General features: G+C 49.9%; 1 protein-coding gene across 2 annotated transcripts; it reads right to left on the minus strand.

Annotated features, from left to right (window-relative positions):
• Positions 1–1,518: 1,518 nt before the first annotated feature.
• Positions 1,519–24,811, minus strand: SLC26A9 (solute carrier family 26 member 9). 2 transcript variants are annotated; one of them, XM_033009365.2, is made up of 21 exons: positions 24,726–24,811; positions 16,683–16,809; positions 15,513–15,652; positions 15,090–15,200; positions 14,618–14,793; positions 14,034–14,198; positions 13,296–13,448; positions 12,817–12,899; positions 12,391–12,538; positions 11,546–11,659; positions 11,005–11,082; positions 10,567–10,662; positions 8,155–8,261; positions 7,510–7,579; positions 7,185–7,277; positions 6,628–6,744; positions 5,737–6,054; positions 5,452–5,506; positions 4,906–5,051; positions 4,058–4,135; positions 1,519–3,442 (listed from the first exon to the last, which is right to left on the minus strand). In XM_033009365.2, exons 2-21 carry the CDS (start codon positions 16,805–16,807, stop codon positions 3,395–3,397), a joined length of 2,421 nt encoding a protein of 806 aa, XP_032865256.1. In that variant the 5' UTR covers positions 16,808–16,809; positions 24,726–24,811; the 3' UTR covers positions 1,519–3,394. The 2 variants fall into 2 exon arrangements, with proteins under 2 accessions (XP_032865256.1, XP_032865258.1); XM_033009367.2 differs by lacking the exon at positions 14,034–14,198.
• Positions 24,812–25,885: the final 1,074 nt, after the last annotated feature.

Raw genomic sequence — 25,885 nt, forward strand, 5'->3', positions numbered from 1 at the left:
AAGTTAGGCAGGAGGACACTGGTCAGTCAGGACTGGGCTGAGGGAAAGGCCGGAGGCATGCGTGGTGGTGTGCCAAACCCACTCCCAACAGGGTCTAAATCCACCTGGTTTTCAAAACGTGTTACTTCTTGCCTGGTTTCATCAGGCAGCGCAATGGAAAAAAATTGTTCTTCCTTTCCTTACAGCTGCCTGGTACTGAATTTAAAGATTTATCCTATCTTCCCATGGCATAGACTGTCCCAAGATGTTTAATACTGCATAGGAGCTGCAAAGGAAAGCCTGCTCCCTAATCAGCAGAAGAAGCAGATGATTGTTCACACATTCTTTATTATCAAAAAAGAACAAAACCAATATTAAATTAAATAAATTACAAATATTTGTGAGCTGGTTATACATCATGCATTTATCAAGTAAGGCTTCAGCGCCATTACACATCAACTTCACTGTTACTTTTAGAGCAATAAAGGGACACTGGTAATTAAAATTTTTCCACCCCAGTGTGAATTTGAGCTTCCCTAGTTCTCTTGCCTGGGTTCTTGGGAATTAAGACTTTGAACTGGCCACATTGTGCTTCCAGCAATACCATTTGCCTACTGATGTTACATTTATTGCCAGATTTGGCCCATGACTACCAAAATGAGGTATTCTTCCTGAGCCATCAGAATTGCAGAGCATATAGTCACTGCTGCTACTTTCAAACCACCTCTCTTGACATCCCATCCATTATGTTTGTAGGAACTTCAAGAAATACAATCTCTTTTTTATACATGGTCTGTTGCTCTGAGGCTTCCTGCGTTTGGCCTGTCAGGCCCTGAGACTGTGAAATCAGCCTCCTGTAATTAACCCTGAATGAGGAACTGGAAATAGGAATTTTCCTCATTTAACATGATGCCACCTCAGAGATACAGAAATATTGATTAGCTACTATAGGAATTTCTTGTTCCATTGTACCAATTTCTTTGTGGCTTTTTTCAAACGAGTGAGTAAAAGGAGCACTCAGGCAGTAACAAAAGACCATGAGTAATCACCCTCAAACATAGTTTAAGAGAATTAATCTCTTCATTTTACCTTACAGAAGAAGCTGTACATGGTTCTGGAAAAATCACTGCTTTTTAAGATCAAAATAAGTAATACCCATTAGTTAGTGGGTTTTTCCTTTTGGAAGCTAACCTTTGGTTTTATTACTCTCTCCTGCACCACATAATCAGAAACTGAGGTAGAGAAATGGTTACTTAGTTAATGAGGTGTTATATAAAACCAAACTGTCAGGGTCCTGATGTTGTTTCCTTTAATGTTGTCTAGCCAGGATGGTTCATGAAGCTCTATTTTCCCTAAAAATGAGACATCTGGGAGCAGTAGGAAAGCCTCACTTCCTCTGCCCAGAATGCTTTCTAGCAATCTGCTAGTGAATCAGCTCAATAATGTATATGTACTTCAAAACTGTACATTAAAGCTTGCTAATATTTTTAATATCTTAGAGTAATAAAATAGAAATGACTTTTAAAAATATAATTTACTTTCATTATTAAGGACACTTTTTATTTTTTGCACCCATGGAAAGATAACAGACTGTCCAGTTTTACTTCCATTACTGTTCAGTTTTTCATGTTGACTCTTGCATCTTATCCCAGCACTGGAAATACTTTGGAGGAAGATTTGAAATTCAAACAAAAGAAATTGGTTTCATTGCAATTGAAGACATACCAGTATGTGTCTTTATCTTAAATTTTTTATAACCTTATTTTCATAAAAGCCATATTTGAGGTTGAAATGCACTGAAGAAAGAAAGGTTCCTTTAACCCTTGGCTTGTGCTTAGATTTTTCAGGCTTTATATTGTCATCTTGTCATTACTGTCACCACATCAGCACTGGGTAAGAAGGGAAGGCATCAGAAAAGGAAACTAAAATAGCAGTTGTTATTAACATCACTCAAATATGAAAGAATGTCAGATTTTTAGAAATGATTACTATCTCAGCTGTCTTTCTCTGGGTTATTGAGGCAGGCTTGTTTGCCTGAGAGGTAGATGGTCCTGGTAGCATCAGTCTGTGGTGAATTTTAATGAAAATATCAAACATGAAGTAGAGAATTGTTATGGATATATCACATACTATACAGGAGTTTTCTCTTGCTGCAGAGGTGACCATTTGAGAGCTTGTTACCAGAAGCCCTGCATAGCACAGGGTGTCACTTGGGCTATTCCCTAGTTGCAGGCGTAAAATACACTCAAATTTCAGTGTTACTGCTCTGGATCGATGGCATCATGAAAAGCATGCAGAAGGAGCTTCCTTCCTTGTCCCTGAATTTGCTACTCGTGATCAGAATGATTCAGGAAAAACATCTTTCCACAAAGCACTCATCCATGTTCTGGACTAAATCTTTTAGTTGCTCCAGTCAACAAAAAGATGGGAAGAGTCAGAACACCATTGGGATTAATGGTTTCATGCCATTCACAGCCTAAGGACCTTATCTGAAGCACTGTTCCGTTGGTAGAAAGATCTCTGAAAAACTTCAGAGGGCTTTGAACCTGACCCTGGGTCTTTAGAACATTTACTCAACTCACTGGGCAGGCAGGACAATATGTGTATGTAACACGCAGTAACAAGGAATTCTTATTTCTGATTACAAGCTAGTCCTATTACTAAGGAAAAAAAATGCAATCCTGCAAGTAGCCCTACTGAGATAGAGTACCAAGGTCTTTGGAGTATCAGAAATACAGGATTGGTTTGAGGCAGTGGTTTCTGGGACACAGAGAGAGCAGTGCAGGGGTTGTAGAAGAGGGGCCTCAGGAAAAGCAGAGGTGATGCTACACAGACATGCAGGGAAATCCAGGGGTTTGCCCTTACCGTGCAGACACTGCGAAGGTCAGTGCACCTTTTAGAACAAGGTGTTGTGTCGCGGCACCTCGCAAGAGTTGCTTTAGCTCGTGAATCAAAGCCGTGAAAGGGCCTTAATATTTGCTTTCATTTCACTTCATCAGGAAAAGAGGGAGAAGGGAAAAGAAAGAAGGGGGATGCCCAAATTACGTAATGCCTGTGTGGGCAGAAGGGTGCAATTGTGTGAGACAAAGGAGAGCACTTAGCAATAATGACTAATTGTCCCATTTGTTAAGGCACCTGACTTCAAATGAACTCGCTTCTCTTCTGTAATTAATGAGATGGCATTTCCTGAGTTCCTGCTTCCGTAGAGTTCTGTTGCCTGCTCCAGAGTCCAATTGCTCTGAATACCAGAAGCAGAGCAGGAAGGAGGGAGGAATTTATCAGTTCAAGAGGTGTGATGGCCTCTTGCTTTGCAAACTTATTGTATCCCCAGGTAGAAGTGTAGCTCTTCACGAAGGGATGGGAGACAGGAGTCTGTTCGGGAGGGTTTGCCCGCATGCTGATGCTCCCTGTGCGCTCACAGAGCTGTCTGGGTCTCTGAGTGGAACATGCTTCCAAACATCTCCTAAAGGGCACACAAGGCACGCTGGGTTAGGGCTGATGCTGTGGCACAAACCCAGCAATGCAGCTCAGCAGTCGTTCAGTCACCCAGTGAAATGACACCAGAAACTCCAGCCCTTCCCAGCCCTCCTCCAGAAGGAAAAGCTGGCCCTGGGGAGGTTGCTCAGCTTCCAGCTGTGTCTGCTAGCATGGGGAAGGTCAGCACTGGAACGTATCTCCTCCCAGGGCTCTGAGTTCAGTGGGTGCAAATCGCTTCAGCGTTGACAAAGGCTGTGCTGAAGAACTTGACCAGTGACCCTTTTTTTGGGCTTGAGCTAAACCTGGTTCTCCAAGTTCCCCCCAGTGCATGGAGACCACAGGTCTGACTGTGAACCTGAGCTATGTGGCCCGGAATGGAGTACAGGATTCCCCTGTGGCTCCTTCATCCAGGTGTCTACCAGAGCTCCTCATTACAGGGATTTTAAATTACTTTTTCAACAAACTTTTCAAAGCGTTACCATTGCTAGCAGTTTGTCTTACAGTGGCACAGGGGACTTCCCATCTAATCAATCCCAACCATGACTTCTGATTTCCACCTTATGTCCACAGCTGAAGAAGTGACCCTGGCACTAGAACTAACCTCCTCCAAGTTCTTGAACTCTGTGCTGCTTTCGTCCACAGACTCGTCATAGATGGATAGCTCTGTCTGATTTGGCCTCTGCGAAGGAAAGAACCCGATCCACAAATTAGCAGAGTGCAGTGTTGAGAGAATGAAAAAAAATACTAACCCAGGCTTAAAACATCACTTGTGCTCAAAGGAAGAAGGGGCACAGAAGGAATCCCGTTTCAATTGTTTATCTCCTCTGACTGAGCTGGCATTTACTGCCAAGATACAAGATACCTTAACTTACTCTCATGAGATAGCTGGCTAACACCGCCCTGACTCCAACTCCAATTATCATGCAATAAACCAACCCATATTTGGGGAAATAGCCTGTCTGACCCTGTGTTGTCAGCATGTACCAGATTCCTGCCTTGGCCTTTTCTCCTCCCACCAAGTGAAGCATTCATGGATGTTGGGGCTATTCAAGGACAGGGGCATGTGCTTTTCTTTCATTTCTGAGGGCCAGATGCTTCCTTTGTGTGCAGCTGCATGTTCCATCCAACACAAAACTGAGGGTGTAGTGGTGGAACAGCTCTGTTGCCTTCTCCAGGATGGAACAACATTCATCTCCCAGCTAGGTGTTTGCAGAAGATGTTTATACTTCTGAATTCCCATTGAAATCAATTCAGTCCGTAGGCACTTGGCCCATACATGAGAATTAAGAGGTGAAATATTTTGTTGAATTTAGATCTTTACCATTTGAGATAAATAAAAAACTTTATTAGGTGTAGCATTGAGTTGTTATTCTTCCTTTGTGCTGATGCAATGTGTAAACCTAATAGTACAATACTGTGAGCTGGAGAAGGATTGGGGAGCAAATTTACCTCTTCTAAGATGGGCGTGTGGACAACTTCTTTGATATTTGCTAGTGCAAACAAAACAGCATCATGGATCGTCAAGAAGATGTGACTTTGGTCCAGACCTCCTTCCTCAAAGACTCCGCCTGTGCTAATGTCATTGTACACCTGGGCTGAAGAAAGGAAAAGCACATGAACAGGAAGGAAACCAAAGAAGGAAGCCTTTGAGGTTGTACATGGCTGGCAGTGGTCTTCTGAGTTAAAGCAAAGCTGGGATGCATAGGGAAAAAGCAGGTTTGCTGCAGAAATGAGAGTGTAGGGATCTATTTTTCTACATGCTAAATCTGGAGATGTTACAGTCATATCACTTCAGAAATGAAAGGACCTATTTCACACACAGAGAACAGTGTTTCTCTTTCCTTTCTTCTGTTCTCTTCTTTCATCTGGTCTGGTCTGGTCCAACAAAAGGCTAACAGCTCACACAATTTTCATAACACAAAAAGATCTCCTGTCTGTCATGAGCATACAAATGGGGGAAGATCACATGGAAATGTGTTCTTCATGGATTCTTACCATGCACGTTTGCCAAGAACACTTTAATCCCAATCTTCTGATAACTGGAACATAACTAGAAAGGATGAGAGGGGAGAGAGAGGATTAATAACACTGCTGCTCCAGCTTTGTGTTTAGACATGAAGTCTTTTACCCAGGGCTTTACAAGTGTCCTGGGGATGCTGAAGGAGAAAGCCACACAAACCACCTACTGAGGAAGGTAAACATCTTTATCTGAGCTGCCCAAGAGAGTAGAAGGTACCTGGGCGATATGTTGCTTGACTGTGCTTGCAGTACAGAACTCACCTTGCCCAGTGCTTTTGTGCCCATGAGGTCAACAAAACACACCCCACTCATGTCCAGGATGATGGTGTGAAAGCTGATGTAGGGTGGTGCTGTCATCATAGGGTCAACTTCTGCTGTAGGCATGACACTGAAAGTGCTTCCTTGCAGAGTAGTGGTGCTGCCCAGCTCACTGGAGGTGTGCACTTGCCCAGCACCGTTGGCAGGTGGACGGAATGTGATATAGGAGATGCTGGCACCATTAGCAGTCGTCTGGTTGTTATTGGTATCTGTTGGAGAGGTGCTTTCAAAGTCTTTCTGGAGCTCTTGCAAAGACAAGGTCTACAGCAAAGCAGAAATGCAGAGTCGGGGTGGGGCACAGCTATCAGCTCCAGCCCAGACCCTGACATGTGAATGCACCTAAAGTATTCAGTGGTATGTAGTGTTTTAATCTGGACTAACTTCAGACTGATGCTAGCCTGAATGTCCCTTGGGATTGGAGTACATTAGGTTGATTTTTAAGTTATTCCAGTTCACATGCTTCAAGATGGCCCAGAAATGCAAACCAAATGAAGCTGGGATGACTGGGAAATGTGCTTCAAAAGGGCGCTTCTGTACTGAAATGCTAACGTAGGTTCATCTGTAGAGAAAGAGGGCAAGCCCAGTTTCTAGCAAATTGTTCACCATGTTTCTGTTCTAGCCATCTCTATGGCTTTCTTGCTCCCAGCGGTTTCCAGTTCTCCTGATCTTAAGGTTTTGGCTGTTGGAAGGAATGAAGATACGGGTGGAAAGGAAAGGAGGCAAAAGGTGGTAAATGTGGCTAGGAAGACAGTGTGGAAAATCCTATGTGAAGCCGAGCTGTTTGATGGGGACTTGGGTTCTTACTCATCAACGCAGGAACCCAAACTGAGTTACCTTGTTCTGGCGCAGTAAGAATTTCGGTAGCTTTGTTGGTGCTTGTGCTGTCCCCTTCTCCTGCCGTTTCACATGTTTCTTCCTGGCTAAGTACACCTTACCAGGATCAACCCCGGTCTGTGGAAAAGAGAGAGGGTTTTCTTCAGAAAAGTCTGTTCAGCCCCATAGTCAGGGGCTGCTATTTCTTTCCTGCTATTTCGCAGCCAGTGGCACGGGGCACAGGAGGACAGCACCAGCTGGAGTGAGGTGATCCTGATGGCAACCAAACAACGACATCTGCAGTGACTCAGGGTGCCTGCACATGGCTTGCAGTAGCAGGAGGACTCTGCTTTGGCAGAGCTCGGAGGAGGATACCCACCAGGACTCAGGCATAACCTCTAAAATGAGGTCTACAAACAGTCCTGAATATCAGGGAGAAAAGGATGGAAGAGTAGAGGATGGATGTGACCATCTTTCACGATCATCCTAGGCTTAATTATCCCAATGTAACAATGCAGGAGAGAGCAAGGGCCATTTGGGACTGGCTGAAAGCAGAAATTTGTTAGGGCATTACTCACCTTAGCTATAATTTTCTCACGGAATATCTCTGAGTTGGCAAAATATAGCGGGGAGCAGTAGGTCACAATTTTAATCCCATTAAGTTCATGTACCTGCAATAGAGACAAGAGCTCAAACCAGGTCTGACGGGGTGGGGGGAGTGCAGGGTGCTGGGAGTTTGGGCAACTGGGAAGGTCAAACCGAACAGCAGCTCTCCTGCTGCCCCTGGCACAAGCAGCACACAGCCTTGCTGAGACAGAAACGCAGACTTGAGTTTCCTGATCACACCGGGAGCCAGTGGCAAAGAACAGCATTTTCTCTGAGGATGCTTTAGCTTCTGCTTACCTTGTTATAGGCTTTAGGGTTCTTGTAGATGTCAGTGGAAGTTACTTGGCCCAGGGCAGAGCCGTTACGGCTAGGAGAAAAAAGGTGATCAGAATTAGAGTAAATGTTGCAGGGGTAGAAAACTGCTTTGCTTCACATTCCATACCAGGATTTAAAAGTTTTCTTTATGAAAATACTTAGATTTCATCCCTGCAGAGTCTACAGGGCAAAAAAAGAGTCAGCAGTTTGAGATCCCAGACTGGGAACTATTAATAAAGAGCTTTGATGGATTAAAAGTGGTGTGAAAACATCACGCCGGTCTCTGCACATATATGGGGCTCTTTCTTTTTACGAGCAGGATTTTCTGCTGAGAACTATGCAGGTAGCTTTTCGTGCTGAAGTAAATACCTTCAGACTTCCCCTTGCCTTGGGATGTGCACATCACAAACCGTGGGCAGGAGTGGGAATGCAGGCAGTAAATTAACGCCTGCCATTCCTGTTTGCACATTCCAGGGGCTGGGGAGGACACCTGCACTCCCCCAGGCTCCTGCCGCACGTTCCTTCGAAACACGGGCCAGAGGCCAGTTATAAAAGTAATCTGTCGTTTATTCTGCAACTGGGAAATTTTCCTTCTCTTCTGGTTTTTGTAGCTACGCTGGTACTTACAACTGGGTATGGAAAACCACAACCAGCACGGAAAATCCCACGCCCACAGCAACTCCGTAGGGAAGGCTCAGGAAGAAAGCGGACAGGAAGCTCACCAGCCAGACCAACTGCAGAAAGAGAAGAGCATGGCAGGTCATTTTACTGTACCATGGGCTGGAGCACGGTGATGGATGTAAAATGGCTTTGTGCTGATATTCTGGACCCAAAGAACTACACAGCTCAGGATCAAAAGACCAAGACCTAAATTCTGCAGTTATTTTAATGATACAGTTTATTACATGCTTTCGTGTGAAACATCGTTGCTGGGAAGCTTGCCAGAAGCCCCAGTTTTTCAGCCGTAAAAGCAGCCAGTGCGTTTCTTCACAGCTGCATGAACACCCGCACCACTCATTCAGTTCAAAAAGTCTCAGCCTAACTAGTCAAGAAAAGGCTCCTGCAGATCAGACCATCTGCTGCTCAGTAACTGCTCCCAACCCCAAGAAAGCTCCTGCTGGCGGTCAGAGCATTTCAGAATGAGCATCTATCTGAAAACCGTCTGAGCACCAACTATAAATGACCTGAACACAGAGCAGGTTTGATGACAAATTATGACAGAGCATACCAAAACCTGCTCCACCTCTCAGCTCAGAGCTCTATCATTTGTCATTTTTATATATTAGCACTCGAGCATCTCCCTCTGTACAAAATTAGTTCTGCCTAAGCATATAAACGTGCCCTCTGAGAATCATTATCAGGTTATTATAATCCCATTCTCAAGAGTGATAAAACCTGACTTTGACCTTGGACAAATCGGGGTAGCTTTGATGACTTCAGCATCTTCATTTCTATGCGTTGTGCATATAAATGGCAAGTAAGGGCTTCCCTCCATCCAGACTTCACACTGGGCTGTATCTGTGGTGTGATCCCTGCAGTTAGCGCTGAAACACGACCGGGCTTGAGGTAATGAACACCGATGCTCTGACATCACCCAGAAATGGTGTTCCTTGTTTTGGGACAGGACACTGAATCTAGTTCAAATTCCAGGGAGATTAAGGTCAGGGTAATGCAGTTCACTCCTTTGGCATCTGCCTAGTCCCCATACTCCCTGCACCTGGAGGCTGTTCTGCCAGGCTGTCCGTGGTTGCTGGTAGCAAGAGCTTTTTTCCAGCAGCTCGGTGGAAACACAGCACAGCTGGAGCAGCGGGTCTGGCTGTGCCGTGGAGAACAGGTGATTCGCACGGGGCAAACCAAAGAGGTTTCTGACAGCTGTTCACCTCTGCTGTGGTGCCCACGCCTGGCAGAGACACGCTGGCACCCCAGGCAGCTCTGTGCATCTCTGCTCAGTGCACCGAGCATCTCCGCTCAGCCCACCACGCTCGGGTGTCTGCCAGGGCTTGGAGCTGGGCGCTGTGGGGCCAGGCTGTGCTCCCCTCTGCGAGCTCTGATAAAGGGCAATAACTTCGCCTGCCCTCACATGAACTGCCAGAGCCAGCTGAGACCTTCCATCCTACCCGCCAGGCCTGAGCAGAACCCGGTCAGAGATGTGCTTAAATTGCCATAAATGATTCCTGACAGAGAACCACTTCTTCCCATCAGCAGCTTTCCCACTCTGCCGGTTCTTGCCCGCGTAACCGTCTCAGCTCAGACCTTGCACGTCCCTGGTCCAGCCAGTCTGCCAGGCTCACTCCTAAGAATGGACCATTTTTTTGCAGCTCGTGCCCTGTGCTGGAGTGTGCCTTCACGTCACGATCACACCTCTGCCTGGACTGCTAACCCAGCTCTTCTCCAGCACCTGTTTGAACAGTATTTTGGGAAACCTCTTGATGACTCAGGTCAGCCCCTTTGGACTCCTGATTTCCCAGATGAGGCAGTTTGTCGGGACCTGACAGGATATTGGCTCAGTGTCCACACACACCACTCAGCCGTGGGAGTCCTGTTCAAACACTGTCTTTTTATGTCAGACATTTCCAAATTCCGTTCTCACTCCCCCGCACCCCCTGCCTGGGTTTATACATCAACCAGTGCCTGGAGTCCTTATCGCTGTGAAGGGCTCTCCTCACCCTGGAGGGCTATTGTGTGAGTTTTTAAGTCATGACTCCTAGATATTGAGCAGGGCCGGTTTGGCTAGTTCTGGGCAAACAGGCTCCTGCAGTTGATTGGCATTTAAACAGAGCAGGTAATAGTTCAGACCTCTCTGATATGTGCACTAAGCACCAGAGTGCTCAGCTGGGCAGGACAGGCTCTGCCACTGCTCAGGACCTCGTTGGCAAGGGGTTGGAAGCACGATCACACTGAGGGAGCAAAACCCACCTTCTGTGGGGGACTCAAACCGCCCTCCTGCCCCCAAACGCCTGCCGGCTCGCCCTGCCTCCCGTGGGCTGAGCTGCCAGCGTCAGGCAGGCGGATGCCTCCCACCCATCCCCAGGCACTCACGCAGTCCAGCTTGCTCTTCTTCCACAGGTAGAAGGGATCAGCCAGCTGCTTGAGGGAGTTTTTCAGGTTGACCGCGATGAGGGCTCCCAGGACAGACTGCGGAGGAGAGGGGATCGTGTCAGCGAGGATGTGGATGTGTCGTGGGGATGTGCCACGTTCTGCAGCAGATGCTTTCTGCAAAACCTGCCCTCCTTGGTCCAGTGACCACAAGGGAATGGGAAAGGGTGATGCTCACAAAGATCTCACTTGGATCTGAGCATGATAATTTAAACTATTCTTGCTTTCAGAGACTGAGTGCAGACAGGACCCCAGGCCAGGAACAAACCATGCTGGGCAGCAGTTTGCATCAGGGTTTTTTGGAGCAAGACTGTGCCTTCGCTTGGGTGTGTAGAGTGTGTGATGCAACGGCCGCGCTGTTTGCACAGATGTTTGTGTTACCTTTGGAAGAGGTTCAAGGTAGATCCCCAGAGCCAGCATGGTCACCATAACCACCAAGGCCACAAAGAAACTTGCCACCTGTAAAAAAGAAAGAAATCACTTCTGCGAACATCAGGGTCTTCCTAAACCCCCTCTGGGTCTTTCCTCTTCTGCTGCTTCAGCCAACGGCACAACTGGTCGCTGTAGTATTTTATGTGAGCAGACAATTGCCTCTGAGAAATAGGGTAGGATTTTGCAGATCTCAGTGATAACCCCAAACTTCCCTCATGTGGTAGCTCTGCTCAATCAGGGAAACCAGACTGGGAATGCAGATTTACAGCCCTACATCTGTGACCAATTCAAAGAACTGTCCGGGGAACAAAATGGGCCTGGGGAGGGAGGAAATTCTGCTTTAAAAACAGTAACATGAAGCACTCATGTGTGGAGCTTCTCCAGACGTGCAGCAGTGATGCCAGGCTGGCAGCATGCAGTAGCTACAGGGGTTTGTGGTCAAGTAGGGTCACATAGGGAAGAGAGAAGGAGGAGGTAAGGAGGTACTAACTTGTGATTTCCCTCCTGCCCCATCGACAGCGAGAGTCACGGAGAGAGCACAACAGATCACGTGGATTTTGAAGAAGGATCCAAAGAAGTTGCTGCAGCCCAGGGCCAGCATTTCCTGTGGAGATGGAAGAACGTGATCATCAGAAAGAACAGCTACCCGTCCTGCCCTGCCAACGCCTGTGAGCTGCCAGGCAGGAGAGTGGTGCCGGAGTCTGGGGTTTGTGTGGCCAGGGAAGGGACCTGGGTTCCCTGAAGTATGTCCCAGACCCTTTCCTTCAAGAGCTGGGATGGGCTTTGGTATAGCAGGGAAACCTGGAAGCACAATTCCACATAAACACATCGTCATCTGTTGACACACCAAGGGCAGGGCTTCGTGTGGTATGTGTGGCTGTTATTGAAAGCTGCCACTGTGCCAGCGATGCCAAAAGAGGATTATTCAATGTCCTGCCTCTCAGAGTATCTAGGTGACACACCAGGAATCCAAGTCTTTCTCTGCTCAGTGAGAAATATGTGTGCCTCGTTGTGCTCCAACAACCTGCAAAAATGCCGTCTGTGCCAGCGCTCGGGGCTGAAGCCTCAGGGTGGGTGGGGGGAGCAAAGCAGAGAGCAAAACCTGAGTCTTTCTTCCCTTTTGCAGGCTCTCTTTAGCCCATGGGAGATGGATCGGCCACGTCCTTTCGACCTCCACGTGGCAAGCTGCCACGTGGGCCTGCATGCATGGGAGCAGCACGTCTGTTTTAAGCAGAGCACGTTTGAAAGCTTCCCATTCATGCAGCAAGGTTTTCATTTCACGCCTGAGAGCAAGGGGAACGGTCCTTGACTGCGTCCTTCCAGACCAAGCGTTACCTGGTTGGGGTCCACGTCGTAGCCATGCTTGGCTGCCAGCGTTCTCCCCATGGCTAAGTTGATCACGTAGCTCACGATGGCAAGCGAGAAAGCTGTGCCGATCATGTCTTTCCACTTGTTCACCAGGGGCAGGGTTGGCGCTGGGAACCTGCACTCAGAGCGGAGGCGAGAAGCAGTTGAGACACTAGTGTCCGGAGGCTGGTGAAGTGGGTGAGGAGCTGGTGTGTTCAGGAATGACATAATCCGTGTCTGCACTGTGCACAGCTTGAGTGGATGGTGGCAGTTGTGTAACGGGACACACCAGTGCTGCCTGACAGTCCTGGAAGGGGACTGTCATACAGCAGGGAAGAGTGAGGTGTCTTCCAAGATGCAGGAGGAGGAAGGAAAATTATCTGGAAGCTGAGTCAGACCTGCACATGCACTTACCCCATGCTGATCTTCCCAACTACTGGCATGCCATACTTCTCGGGCATGTTAAAACTGCCTGAGATTGCAGTCGCAACTATTACCTGAAAGTACAGAGAATAAAAGAGCAATAAGCAGAAAGAGCATGAGTTCTCTCAGCCGCACTAATGTTGCTGAACTCCTGGGGCTGACAGTAGAAAATAAGCACCAAATTTGGGCTAGGAGAGGAGAGAACCTCCCCAGCAGGAGTTATGTTCCTCATCCTCAGCATCTCCAGGATGCAGGTCCAGTCTGACGGGGATGAGCTGGGCATCAGAAGTATCCTCCATGAGGATGGCCCAATTTCTGACCCCAAGGCACGTGGGGGTCATGTCATATCCACTGGGTAGATGCTCAGCGTGATGGGCTGTCTGTGAGCAGAAGTGGGTGTCCCAGGGCTGTAAGGTGAGGGGGGAGACTGTCTCCTGGAGGCTCCGAGGGACAGCTCGTGTGTCACTTACGATGATGATCTCCATGGGGATGGGCATCCGGATCTTCTTCATGTACTTTAGGTTGAGCTCCTTGACAATGATCAGGAGCACAGCACTGACCAAGGCGTAGGCCAGGGAGGCCACATTGGTTTTGGGCAGACCTTTACAAATATCAATGAATGTCTAAAGGGGAGAGAAGAGGAGAAGGCGTCATGGGGAACCAGAGACTCTGGACAACGTGGACAGCACAGTGGAGAACACTTGTTACCATAATCAACTGCATACACTCTGAGATGTGACGAGGGTGAGAAAAGTGCTAGAAACCCTGCTGCTGAGATCAGCAACCAGCCCTGGGTCTGTGGTGTCTGGTTAAATACAGTTCTATGGAAATGTATCCATGGAAGATGCAGGAAAGCCCCAGAATGGGCAAACCTGCTCATAGGAAAAATTTCTGTTGCTAACAATTGTGCAAAACTCCTGCTGCAAAGCAACACAGTTCATATTCTCCCCAAATCCCAGACCTGTTTCATTATTTCTCACTAGAAACTAGCAGACAAGGGCTCAGATAATACTGTATAGGAAATACAGTGGCAGCATTGTAGGCGTGCTGGGCTGGGGGTGGTGCAGCCAGGCATTTTCCCCCTCCCTCCACCCTTTCCTTCCCTTCGAGCCCCCCTTTCCCTCGCACGGGTGGCAGCGATGCCTGCGGTGTGGTGGTCACTGGGGGAGGAGGCGCAGGGAAGGCCCCTGTCCAGAGCACCCACTTACATAGACGATAGCTAAGGGCCCGGTGTAAGATGGGACTGTCAAGCCGAAGACGTACTTGAGCACGGAGATGAGGATCTGCAACCCTGCTGCTGTCATGAAGCCCCTGATGAAAGACTCTGAGAGGTAGATAGCAACAAAGCCAAACTGCACGAATCCCAGGCACAGCTAGGGTAGGACAGACAGGGCGTTATTAGAAGCATGCCAGTCTGAAAGGGCGAGGTGCAGAACTGGGAACCGGGGTGCATCCCTCCCACGCAGCCACGGCGCGGGCTGGGCCGGGCTGAGCAGACTGTCCCGGAGCAGGGATGGGGAGAGGAGAGCTGCAGGGTGCTGAGGTGTCATCACTGGCTGCGATCCTGCCCCAGGCGCTGGCCTCACCCTTGGTTCGGAAAATTTCACACCAAGACTGCGGCTGGGGCGGGATCCCCCCCCCCCCCGAACCTCTACGCTGAGGCATCATCCACTTAGCAGTGGGGCCTCTTGTAGCATCTGCTGCCACCATCTCTGCTCCAGGGAGAGAGCTCGGCTGACTCTGGCCAGCTCTGGCCAGAGGACCCAGCACAGGCGGTGCAGCGAGTCCTTACTTGTATAACGGCTGTCAGGCAGGCTAAGGTGGCAGAGATCTCCAGCCTGGCCGCTTCCAGGGCTGTGGTATTCACTCGGGTCTCATTGGTAGCATGGTTGAAGTAATGGAAGTCCGACTCTGGAGCCAGCTCATTGCAGACATTGCCAACAATAATGCTGATGACTGCAAAAGTACCTACAACACGACACAGTGATGTCAGTAGTTTTTTCTAGAGAGCATCCCGTCCTGGAAGGCACTTGGGCAGGTTAGGCTGTCCAGACCTAGTCACCCAGCCCATCGCTGAAGCCAGCCCCGTGGCAAGATGGGGCAGCGGCTCATTGGGGTGAGATCCTGCTGTGCTGCCAGAATCAGGGATCCCATAAACCCCCGACAGACCAAATTTGCCCAAACATCTCTATTCTGGGACACGCCGTGTATTCCCAGCCAGTATTTAACTGCCTTGTGCAGATAATTGCTCTTCAGACTCTTACCTGGGACCATCTGATGGATACCACCAAGGAAGAGGTATGTTATCAAGGGAAAGAAGGAGGAGTAGAGCCCATTAACGGGGGGCAGATTGGCCAGCAGTGCGAAGGCCATCCCTGGAAAACACAAGGGAAAGGGGCAGGTCACCCAGGTCTGTGCAGCCCCCTGCCCTGCTCACACTCACATCAGCTCCTAGAAGGTGCTGTGGCCAGCACAGACTGCTGCTTTCTGGGCAGGAGACGCCAAAGAGGGCCAAAAAAGGGCACCACAGAGAAATATAGGGACAACCTGGTTGGAGGTAGAGTTTAGGTTCATACATGTCAGCAGTAGAGGTAGCTAACCCCCCCAGAGTGGACATCTACAGACCTTTCCTTCAACTGGCAAAGTTCTATCCCCTCTCGGTGACCCAGAATGTCATTGTGTCTCACCTTGTGGCACCTGAATTGTCCCCGCGCTGAGCCCACCGAGAACATCAGGCAAAATGTAGTCCTTAATTTTATACTTGGGAAGCCACACAAGTATTGGGAACAGGCTAAAGAGGATGAGTTTGAATCTGGAAGTTGAACATCTACAGGAGATTAAAAAAAAAAAAAAAAAAAGAAGCAACAAATAAGTAAAGAAGAAAGGGAGCAAGTGATCTGGGAAGTGAGCAAGCAAGGGAGCAAGGAAGGATCTTCCTAGGAATGTTTCAGCCTTTCTCCCACACCTAATCCTGAGCCCAGTATTTGGTACACAGCCCTTCCCTGCGAGTGCAAGGGTCTTGCGGTTAACCAGCTGTATCTGCCATGGAGGATTATTGTGGGGACCTTCCTGATTCGGTGGGAGGTCCCCAGTGCTGCCACAGCTGGAAGCTGCACAGAATGAAAGATTTACCTCCCCAGTATCCCCATACCCTCCAGATAGGGGATAGGTGAGCTGTAGGGAGGAAACGCAGCTCAGAGATTCATGGGGCTGTTGTGAAGAGACAAAGATGAACTTTTTCAAGTGCTTAGTCAAAAAAACCCCAACTGTGTCTGAAAGAAGATTGGTTTTGGGTTGGCACATACAATATCTCATATCTCTGCCTGCTAACATGTATGTTCTATCTTTCCTGTATTACTGCCTTTCTTTTTCCAGGGAGTGGAGCTACATTTCCAATACATTGATCAGTAGGATTATTAATCTTTATTTGCAGAATTATTAATCTTTCTTTAAGGAAAGTCAGTACTGTTTTTAATCAGAAAGCTGATAAAAGGAAATCCTAGCTGAAAAGCTTAAAGAAATAATCCACATACCCATACCTACATCACCAATTGTACTTTTTTCACTATTTAAAAAACCTTGGAAAACAGAACCCCAAATCCCAAGTGCACTTAGTGCAAACTGTTCTGCTTATTTGCCTTACAGCCTAACAGGAGAGGCAGTGAAAAGAGTAACCAGTTTCACTTGCTTCAGTACAATTTGCGTTTCTCCTGTGCTTTTCATCCATCAAAGCCCTGAAGACCATGGAGAAGTTTTCCTGGGATAAAAATGGGAACTATATCCCCAGGTCTGAATTATATCCCAATTCCAGACCAAATCTGGTTTACATTTGCCCCAGCTATAGCATTCTATGTTACCTGAAAAGGTTTTTCAATTTTTCCCCAACGGGGTAACTTCTACTTTTCTTCTCAAACTCTTCATCAAAGAGGCTGACCGAATATGCAGGACGTTCGATGACATAGCGAGGCCTGGCGTGGCTCATCTCTGGATCATCCAGATTTTTCCCAGAAAATAGAAAAAACAAAGCCAAGAATGTGACTGGAGCTGGCCCCACCTGCAGTATAACAGACCGGACACCTCCAGCGTCTGGGAGCCCTCCCCGAACATCTCCACCCTAAATAGTTTCCCTGTGGCGCAGAGGCAGGTCCTGGGAGTGGCTTCTCCCAGCACCGGGGGCTGCTGCTCCCCAGCACAGGGAGTTTTTACCACCTATTTTGAGGTGATGCTAATGAGGGATGCTGCATGAAGGGGACAGGAGCGCGTCCTGGATTGCCTGGCAGATGAGCATGGGTGTTAATCTGAGCTCTGCCAGTGACTGCCTTTTCGCCTCGGGCAAGTCACTTGACCTTTCTCATGCCTCAGTTTCACCATCTGCCAGTGAGGTTGGTGAGACTTGGCAACACTGGGCAGCCCTGACACAGTTTGAAATGGTAGATACTGTCACCGTGATTAAAGGCAGTTTCCATCTGAGGTGTTCCTGCTACACTGCCTTCAGCAGCCTTCCTATTTCTCACTTGCTGTGAGAGGCTGTGGATGAGTCCTTGGTTTATTCTAGGAAGCGATGGGCAGAAAGATAACTGTTGCTAATTTATCTCAGTGATGAAGATGCCAAAACATCTGGATGGACTAGTCCTGCCCAGTATCTGGGTCTCACCAAAGAAAGATGATGAACTTCAGAGAACCCTTACTTTACTATGACCAGTGGTGCCTGGGAAGAGGGGAGAATCATTGTGAACAGCAGAGGCTGAGAGTGGAGGGAGGAAGTGGTCAGGTATAAAACGAGGATCTTGGTAATTATTTGTGGTATGGTGTGTATCTAAGTGGGTCATTGCCCAACACAGGACTAGAAGAGGGGGTGGAAAAAGCTGGTGATTCAGGCAGAAGAATGTATCGAGAAAAAACAGCTAGGTTGCTGAGAGCTTATGGAGTGATTTGAATGTACCACATCCTCCTCTCTCCTCTTTAGGCACTGTGAACACTGCTGAAGTCACTGCACAGCTTGACACCGAGTTCGCTGGAAGCAGGATGAGCAACATGTCTGTCTGCAGGACTAATGTCAGTCCTCACTGATGAGCTGTTACCCTGGTGTGGGGGCTGGAAGACGTGGGTAATATGCAACAAAGCGGCCCAGCAGACCAGGGCAGGAAGGAAAGTACGATGCAGGCAGCCGAAACTTTGGGGAGAATTTAGGTCAACAGAATCGTTACGCAAATAGGAGCTAATGGGTTTAGAAAGGGAGGTCATCAACCCCACTCTTGCAGTGGATGCTTTAGTGATCACAGGAGCAATCAAGTGCAGTTTTCTGTAAAACAGCTCCAGCAATGGTGTGTTTCTGATGCCAGGCTCTGAGCTGCACCCACGCTGACTCGGGAGGGACCCCAGCGAGGTGCCAGCTAGGGATGTGTCCCTCTTCCTGCGTTACCAGAGGCTCAACCCAGTGCCCTCGGCAGGCGTGCACACACCGGCATCCCTGCTGCTCCTTGTCAGCTAGAGATACTCTTCCTAGAGCAATTACAAGCCTCACCTTTTGGAGGATTGGTGCAGGCTGAGACTAAGCAGTGACCTAGGCTCTTTCTCAGTCCCTATACTCATGCCAGAAGCCCACCCAGTCATTCTCTGGTTTTCCCATGTCAGTCTGCCCAAGTCTTGTCCCAGCCTTATAGCCGTGCTCCAGATCCCATTGCTGAGCAGGTTCCCAGCGTGCCCAGCCTTTCTCCAGGGCCCAGCCCCACAGCCCTGCTCTAGATTTCCAGTTCTCCCTTGTGCGTATTTTGTATCCCAGGCCCAGGCTTAGCAAAAACTTCTAAAGGGGTGATGAACCCAGCCGAGTTTCTGGTGCAGGAAGTTTCTCTCAGCTTTATTTCTCGGCTCCATCACTTGCCAAGTAGCATGCCGGCCATCAGACAGACTGAATCAGCCAATTATACCACAGCTCTTTAATGAATTTCCCCTGCTGAGCTAAAGTGCTGGCAATCAGGAAAAATAATAAACAAGGCAAGTATAGAGGGAAAAATATCCCCATGATTAAATTCCATCTTAAACAAACAGGCTAATGATGTCAGAGTCTCGGACAGCGTCAAGTTCTTGACTTGGCTTATCAATGGCCTTGCCCTAGATCAAACAGCAGGTTAAACCTTTGAGATTTCGGAATTAAAGAGAACGAGCTGTGTGACTGCTCCTTGAACAAAAGACAAACCCAGCTGTCCTGGTGTTGATGGGATAAGACCACAGCAAGCTGCGGAGCTGGTTTAAATCCCACAGCTGGGGCAGGACACTGAAGCAAATGCAATGTGTGTGGGGAGAAAACCAGAGTGCCATAAGCTGCTGCTTTGCAGGGACCAGGTTTTTCAAGATCTCTCTTCTAGTATGGGGATGGCAATAATGGATGAGGTCTGGGGGAAGAGCTCCAAGTGTGGGGGCCCCATGACAAGCTTTTCAGGAAGCCCATTCCTCCAGTGTGTTGGCTAGAGTGGATGATGCTGAGAAATGTGAAGTTTGGCCTCACTGTTAAGTCCACTGAGCCCAGGGTCTTGGAAAAATTGTGACACACTGAGTACGTGACTGTGAAGTGAATACTGGGAGCAAGCAACAAATGAAGACAGAACTGCTTTGCTCTCAGAATATGATGTGGGTGAGAGATTCTGTCCCTGTAGGTCATCAGCAAAGAGTCCCATCTGTTCATACCTGGCTGATCCCTGCCCTGCCAGTCTCAGACCAGCCTGTGCATGCCAAGCACAGACCTTTTCTCCCAGTGTTCATCTTGCAAATGCATTTACTAAGTTCTTATCATCTGGCCCTGTGCTGGTGATAGCTGTGTTTGGGAAGAGGAAAGTCACATTGAGGTTTCTGACTAGTGTTGATAGGAGCCATTGGCATAAAGCCACTTTCCTGTACTGGCATAGGCATAGAAAAGGGACTCCAGCCCAAGGAGTGTGAGTCAAAATTTAGTGGGAAAGCAATCTGATCACTGCCTTTTGCAGTAATATATGTGCTATAAGGGCCCAAACTGATTCCAGTGCAGAGCTGGACATTCAGGGACTGCATCTGCTACATTTTAGGGAGAAAAAAATCAGTGTTCTGGAAATATTCTTTCCTCCTTTTTCTGCCCCCTCTCCATCCCCCCTTCTCCTTGCACGTGCAGATCTCCTTGCTGATTGCTTCTCAGCTGATGGAGTTCAGAGGTCTGGTCTCTTCTAAATCCTGGGGAAATCTTCATTAAAAACATCTCTCTCCCAGCTCCATTGCTCAAGAAAGGGTTGTAAAAAGCAACTCTCCCCTACCCCAGGAGACAAGGTCTGTCTGGAGAAGTCAAGCCCAGGTGCAAGGGTTTGGTTGCAACACCAGGACAAGGTCTTGACTCCTGCTGCCCCGAATAAATCAGTGTCCTCAGCCCCGCGCCCGCCGCGCCGCCCGGCCTCCCGCTTGCGGCTGCGGCTGCAGGTGCCCTGGAAGCCCCGGGGCAACACGGTGAAAGGGCCCAAGAACCTCAAGGTTGGGCGAGGAAGCTCCCGTCTCCTCCCCTGAAACCTCTGCTGTGCTTCTGCACCGAGGCACGGCGTGGGGAAGGACGGGGCGGCTGCAGTGCCAGATGCTGCAGTGCCAAATGCTGCAGTGGCAGATGCTGCAGTGCTGGGCTCTGCAGTGCCAAATGCTGCAGTGCCAAATGCTGCAGTGGCAGATGCTGCAGTGCCGGATGCTGCAGTGCCAGATGCTGCAGTGCCAGATGCTGCAGTGCCAAATGCTGCAGTGCCAGATGCTGCAGTGCCAAATGCTGCAGTGGCAGATGCTGCAGTGCCAGATGCTGCAGTGCCAAATGCTGCAGTGCCAAATGCTGCAGTGGCAGATGCTGCAGTGCCAAATGCTGCAGTGGCAGATGCTGCAGTGCCAAATGCTGCAGTGCTGGGCTCTGCAGTGCCAAATGCTGCAGTGCCAGATGCTGCAGTGCCAGATGCTGCGGTGCCAAATGCTGCAGTGCCAGATGCTGCAGTGCCAGATGCTGCAGTGCCAAATGCTGCAGTGCCAGATGCTGCAGTGCTGGGTTCTGCAGTGCCAAATGCTGCAGTGCTGGGCTCTGCAGTGCCAAATGCTGCAGTGCCAAATGCTGCAGTGCCAAATGCTGCAGTGGCAGATGCTGCAGTGCCGGATGCTGCAGTGCCAGATGCTGCAGTGCCAGATGCTGCAGTGCCAAATGCTGCAGTGGCAGATGCTGCAGTGGCAGATGCTGCAGTGCCAAATGCTGCAGTGGCAGATGCTGCAGTGCCAAATGCTGCAGTGCCAAATGCTGCAGTGCTGGGCTCTGCAGTGCCAAATGCTGCAGTGCCAGATGCTGCAGTGCCAGATGCTGCAGTGCTGGGCTCTGCAGTGCCAAATGCTGCAGTGCCAGATGCTGCAGTGCTGGGCTCTGCAGTGCCAAATGCTGCAGTGCCAAATGCTGCAGTGCTGGGCTCTGCAGTGCCAAATGCTGCAGTGCCAGATGCTGCAGTGCCAGATGCTGCAGTGCTGGGCTCTGCAGTGCCAAATGCTGCAGTGCCAGATGCTGCAGTGGCAGATGCTGCAGTGCCAAATGCTGCAGTGGCAGATGCTGCAGTGCCAGATGCTGCAGTGCTGGGTTCTGCAGTGCCAAATGCTGCAGTGGCAGATGCTGCAGTGCTGGGTTCTGCAGTGCCAAATGCTGCAGTGGCAGATGCTGCAGTGCCGGGTGCTCCTCCAGACTGAACTCTGCCTCACCCCCCCCGCCTCACACCCGCTTCCCTCTCCCTTTCACGCCTCTGGTGTCGAGCTGGGCTCACAAAGCACACAGGCAGGAGGAAGAGGAGGTTTCTGCTGTCAGTCAGTTCAGGCATTTCAAAAGGATGTTGTATAATTCACCTCCACTATCGGGCGCCGATCAGCCCAGCGGATCCTCCCCTGTGCTCCCGGGTTGTTCACTCTCTCTGACCTCCTGGCATCAGGGACAGGCCAGGACCGAGTCCAGCTGAAGGGCCACAGCGGGTGCTCGTCACCGAGGGACCCCCGGCACGTTCCTTCAGGTTAGTGGTTAGTGTCTTCAGTTGGGCCGTTTGGCTGCGCACACCTTTTTGCTCACACTTAAAATCGCTTTGATTCGATTTAATTTTGTTTTACCTCTGGCTCTGAATTGCCATAGGGTTCATCTACAAATGAACTGATTCAAGAAGAAAGCACCTTTCAGTGGTAAAGCCAGATTTATAGTCTTATATGTCTGGCACAAGTATATTGGTAAAAAAACCCTTTCCTAGTAATAAGATAATCTGGGGAAGGGGAAGAAGGCCAAAGCAGGGAAGCGGGGGTTGTATTTCAGGGGCTGAGCAGTTGGCTGCGTGCATGGTGCCATGCGCTGAACACGCACAACATTTGGCCATGGGGTTTAACTTTTTCTTGACCTCTGTCCTTTGGAAATAGAAGAGGCTGATGCTAGGAGAGCATATAGACCAGTTATGAAAAATATCCTCTCCCCAAAACGGCCTTTAGCCTCAGAAAAGGCAGAATGCCAAATTGAAGCAGTCAAAGCTTAGCTGCTTCAATCAACTTCCCACAAGCAGCACACGGGAACCATCATGATGGCTGGTGGAATAAAAGCCAGAGATAGAGGGAGAGGGTGAAGGAGGGAGCGGGGTGCGGGAGGTGCAGCGAGGAGACCCCTCTGCTTCCCCCAGCTCCCACCTTCCCATCTCGTTGCACCGTGCTGCAGCCTCGGCTTTAACGTCCCCCTCCACTCCTGCACTTCTGCCACCGAGCAGCCAGGCATTACATCAGTGTTTTCTTTTTGTTTAGATTAAATATTTGGAGTATTAAATAGGTGATTTCCATAAGGCAGATGGCCCTTTTCTTTTTTTAAGTGACCCAGCCCAACGCAGGCACTGGGCAGGAGAGCTGCACCGTACTCTTGTTCTGCCGTCGCTGGGCCAGTGCCAATGTTTGATGTACCACTTCACACGATTTTCTAACCAAACTAGCTCTGCACTTGGTAACCAGAATAATAAGATCTGCAGACATCTGCCAGCTCCTGAAGGTGAAGCCAAAGTGTTTGGCTTGAAGGGTGTTTATTAAGTGAAATGCTTATATCCAGCAGCTCAGCTTCTGCTCTTTTTAATGTTGTTATAAATGCAGCAAACGCCCTGGGCACGGAGGATCTGCCCTGCACTGACACTGGGGTAAATGAGCCCAGATCTGGACTGCCCTTTCTGTGATTTGTTTGATTAACCCACTTGTTCCCAACCCCACCCTAACTCTCCATTGCTTCTGTGGTTGCATCCAGCACCATACCTCGCCGAGGGAGGGCTGGGCTGAGCTGAGGCAGCGGGTGCATGTCCTGGGGTGCTGCGGTCTGGGGTGTAGATATGGCCCCATCATAGTCCTCCGAAAGCCACCAGCTTCCCTGCCCTGCCATCCCCCAGCGGTGTCACCTTGCTGAGCGTGACACCGCGGTGCTGGGATCAGGCTGCCAGCTCCTTGGCAGGCAGAGAGCAGCGCCTGACCTTAACGGCATCGGAGTCTGTCCTCTGAAAAGTGGTGTGTCCATCCTCCCCAGCCCCTTGCCGCTCCCTCGGCGTACAGAGCCCTTGGGATGGGGAGGAGGGAAGGTTGGAAAGTGCACATAAAAGAAGGAGAAGTGAAACCTTGGCATCCCTTGCTGCCATGGGTCTCTGCTCTCCACACTCCTCTGACACAGACCTTGCCCTCCGCCTTTGAAGAGCAGGTGGGCAGTGTAAATCCCAAGGAATTAAAAAGTTTGCAGACTGCAGCATTCTTGCACTGCCTGTGAACACTTATCCGGGATGCCTGCTGAGAGCTCGCTCCTGCACACGCTCCCTGCCCCTGCGGATTTGCTCTTGGAGAAGGAAAAACACCTCTGGGCTCACCCAATCCATCCTCCCCCAGAGGTAGAGGATGGGATGGCATTTCTTTACTGAAAATCTCTGACCTGGGGCAGAAGCACTGTGTGGCCAGCGACAGATGTCACTCCAAGGTCTTATCTTCAAGGGAAAGAAGGACAGGTCCCCAGCTTAAGTTTTCAGCTTGCTTACAAATATGGGGTGGACAAATTTTATCAGGGCAGAGCAGAAAGCATCCCAGCTACGTGAGCAGCAGTTTACCGCAATGGAGCAGGCTTACAGGGATATTTTCTCTTGCCTATATACGAGTGAGCCTGCACAAACTGGTCCTAAACATCCCATGAAATGGCACTGGAAGGAGCTGGAGACCCTGCACCCAGTCTGACAGCTGTCACTTTAGGAGCATGTCTCATTCCCAGCTTTAAAATTCCCTCTTAATCCGATTGCGTGCCCAGAGCCGTGCATCCATGCACCAGGATCTCCCGCGCAGCAAAGACCCCTTGCCTAGGTCAGATTCCTGTGCACGACCAGTGCTCCTCAACCATTGCCTGCAGGTGCTGGGCTCCACATCCTTTCTCGCCATACCTGTGTGTACAAAGTCGAATTTGGGCTGCAACATCCTCCAGGCAGGGACCACTTTACATAGTCCCATGCACAGAAAGTTCTGATCCTAACAAGGATCCAGAAACAGAACGTTTCTCATCAATATTGCCTCTCCAATACCAGGCAAATCCCCCCCCAGATCTCAGCAGGAGCCAGCCAGGATAAGATGGCAGGATTTATTCTAGTAATAATTAATTCACATATTTGGCTCTTCCAACCTCTCTTCATAAATCAATCTCTTGGATCATTGGTGTTGCTAATTCCTGAGTAAATCTGCTGCTATAAATCCCCTTTGCAAAAGGAGGGAGTAAAAGGGAAGGGGGGAAAAAAAAAAAAAGTACCAGTTCTCCAAATACTGAAACTCACACCCAGTGGCTGTGCAACCAGAGTGTAAATCCCCCACGCCCACCCAGACAAAGAGCACAATTGTTGGAGCTGGGTTACCTGCGCCTCGCCGGGCGGTGAAAGGGCCGATTCTGTGAGGGGAGCTGCAGATGTGGCAAGAAAGCCCAGGCAGAGAGGTGCTCCCAAGGAGGTGTGCAGAGGTCTGTGCTCAAATAAGCCAGTGAGTCATTTATAAATCACCTCAGTCAAGGGGACCGAGGGCTGTGCTCGGCGCCTGATTGGCTTGGAGGAGGTAATTGCAAGCAAGTACACCCAGGCTAAGCCCAGGAGATAGCCAGGGGAGATAAGGAGAGATCTGAAGAGGGACAAGGGCTTTTTTGGATGTCCCCCCTCACCCCACCCCTTCCCGCTCAGGCCTGGGCTGTTTGATCACCTTTGCGGGTCCCTCCATGCTCCGGGCTCTCGGTGACAATAGCTCATATTCACCGTCACCCCGGGCCCCCTCCCTCAGCTGCTTCGGACTCGGGGCGGGAGAAGATGCTTTTGTTGGCCTGGGCGAGCTTCCCGGCGCGGTGGGTAGCATCTCCCCGGCCTTTGTGCCCCGGCCGACTCTCCGCCTCCGGAACGGACAATGGTGCGCTTTGTGCCAGCGCCGGACCCCGCCGCTCGGGCTTTGAAGATGGGATTGGCAGAGGAAAGCATTTTCTTTCTTATTTCCAGGTTCAAAGGGATGAGAGGAGTGGGAAAGAGAGGCGAAGCCCCCGCTACCTGCCCGGGAGAGAGGGCGCGGGCTCCGTTCCCCTGCGTGGGGAGGAGGTCGAAGCCCGCAGCGGCGCGGGGACGTGCCGGCGCGGACCAGGCTGGGCTATCTGTCATCAGCCTTGCAGGCACGGTCCCCAGGCAGGGCCAGGCAGGAGCCACCCCTGCGCCACGTGCTCGTCGGGAGGAGAGTTTGACGAGTTCTTCGGATGCCCCTGGCAGCGCACAGGGATGGAGCGGGGAGGCGCTGGGATGGGCCGCCCGGGAGCTGCAGACTCGGGGGTCACCCCCAGAGGTACCGCTCAACCTCCTACCATGGGAATTTGCCCATGTCTCGGGAAATGCAGCGTTTCGAGCTGAAAAAAAGTCACTGGTGTGACGTGCTTGTTGGCAGGGAGCATCCAGCTCAGACTAGGGGAAAGGACTCGTCCCCCCCCCCGCCACCGTGTCCCTGACCCGCGCTGGCACCACCCTCCCGAGCTGTGTCCAGGCTCGTGGTC

This window comes from Tyto alba, unplaced genomic scaffold (assembly GCF_018691265.1).
Source record: "Tyto alba isolate M040663 unplaced genomic scaffold, T.alba_DEE_v4.0 Super-Scaffold_30, whole genome shotgun sequence".
In the NCBI taxonomy this organism is placed as follows: domain Eukaryota; kingdom Metazoa; phylum Chordata; class Aves; order Strigiformes; family Tytonidae; genus Tyto; species Tyto alba.

Coding starts and splice junctions, on each gene's coding strand:
- SLC26A9 (XM_033009365.2), bottom strand. CDS start 16,807: ATGAGCCACGCCAGGCCTCGCTATGTCATCGAACGTCCTGCATATTCG. Junction 14,794..15,089: donor TATCCATCAGATGGTCCCAG/GTAAGAGTCTGA, acceptor GTCGTGTTGTAG/GTACTTTTGCAGTCATCAGC. Junction 5,507..5,736: donor GCACAAAAGCACTGGGCAAG/GTGAGTTCTGTA, acceptor CATCCTTTCTAG/TTATGTTCCAGTTATCAGAA.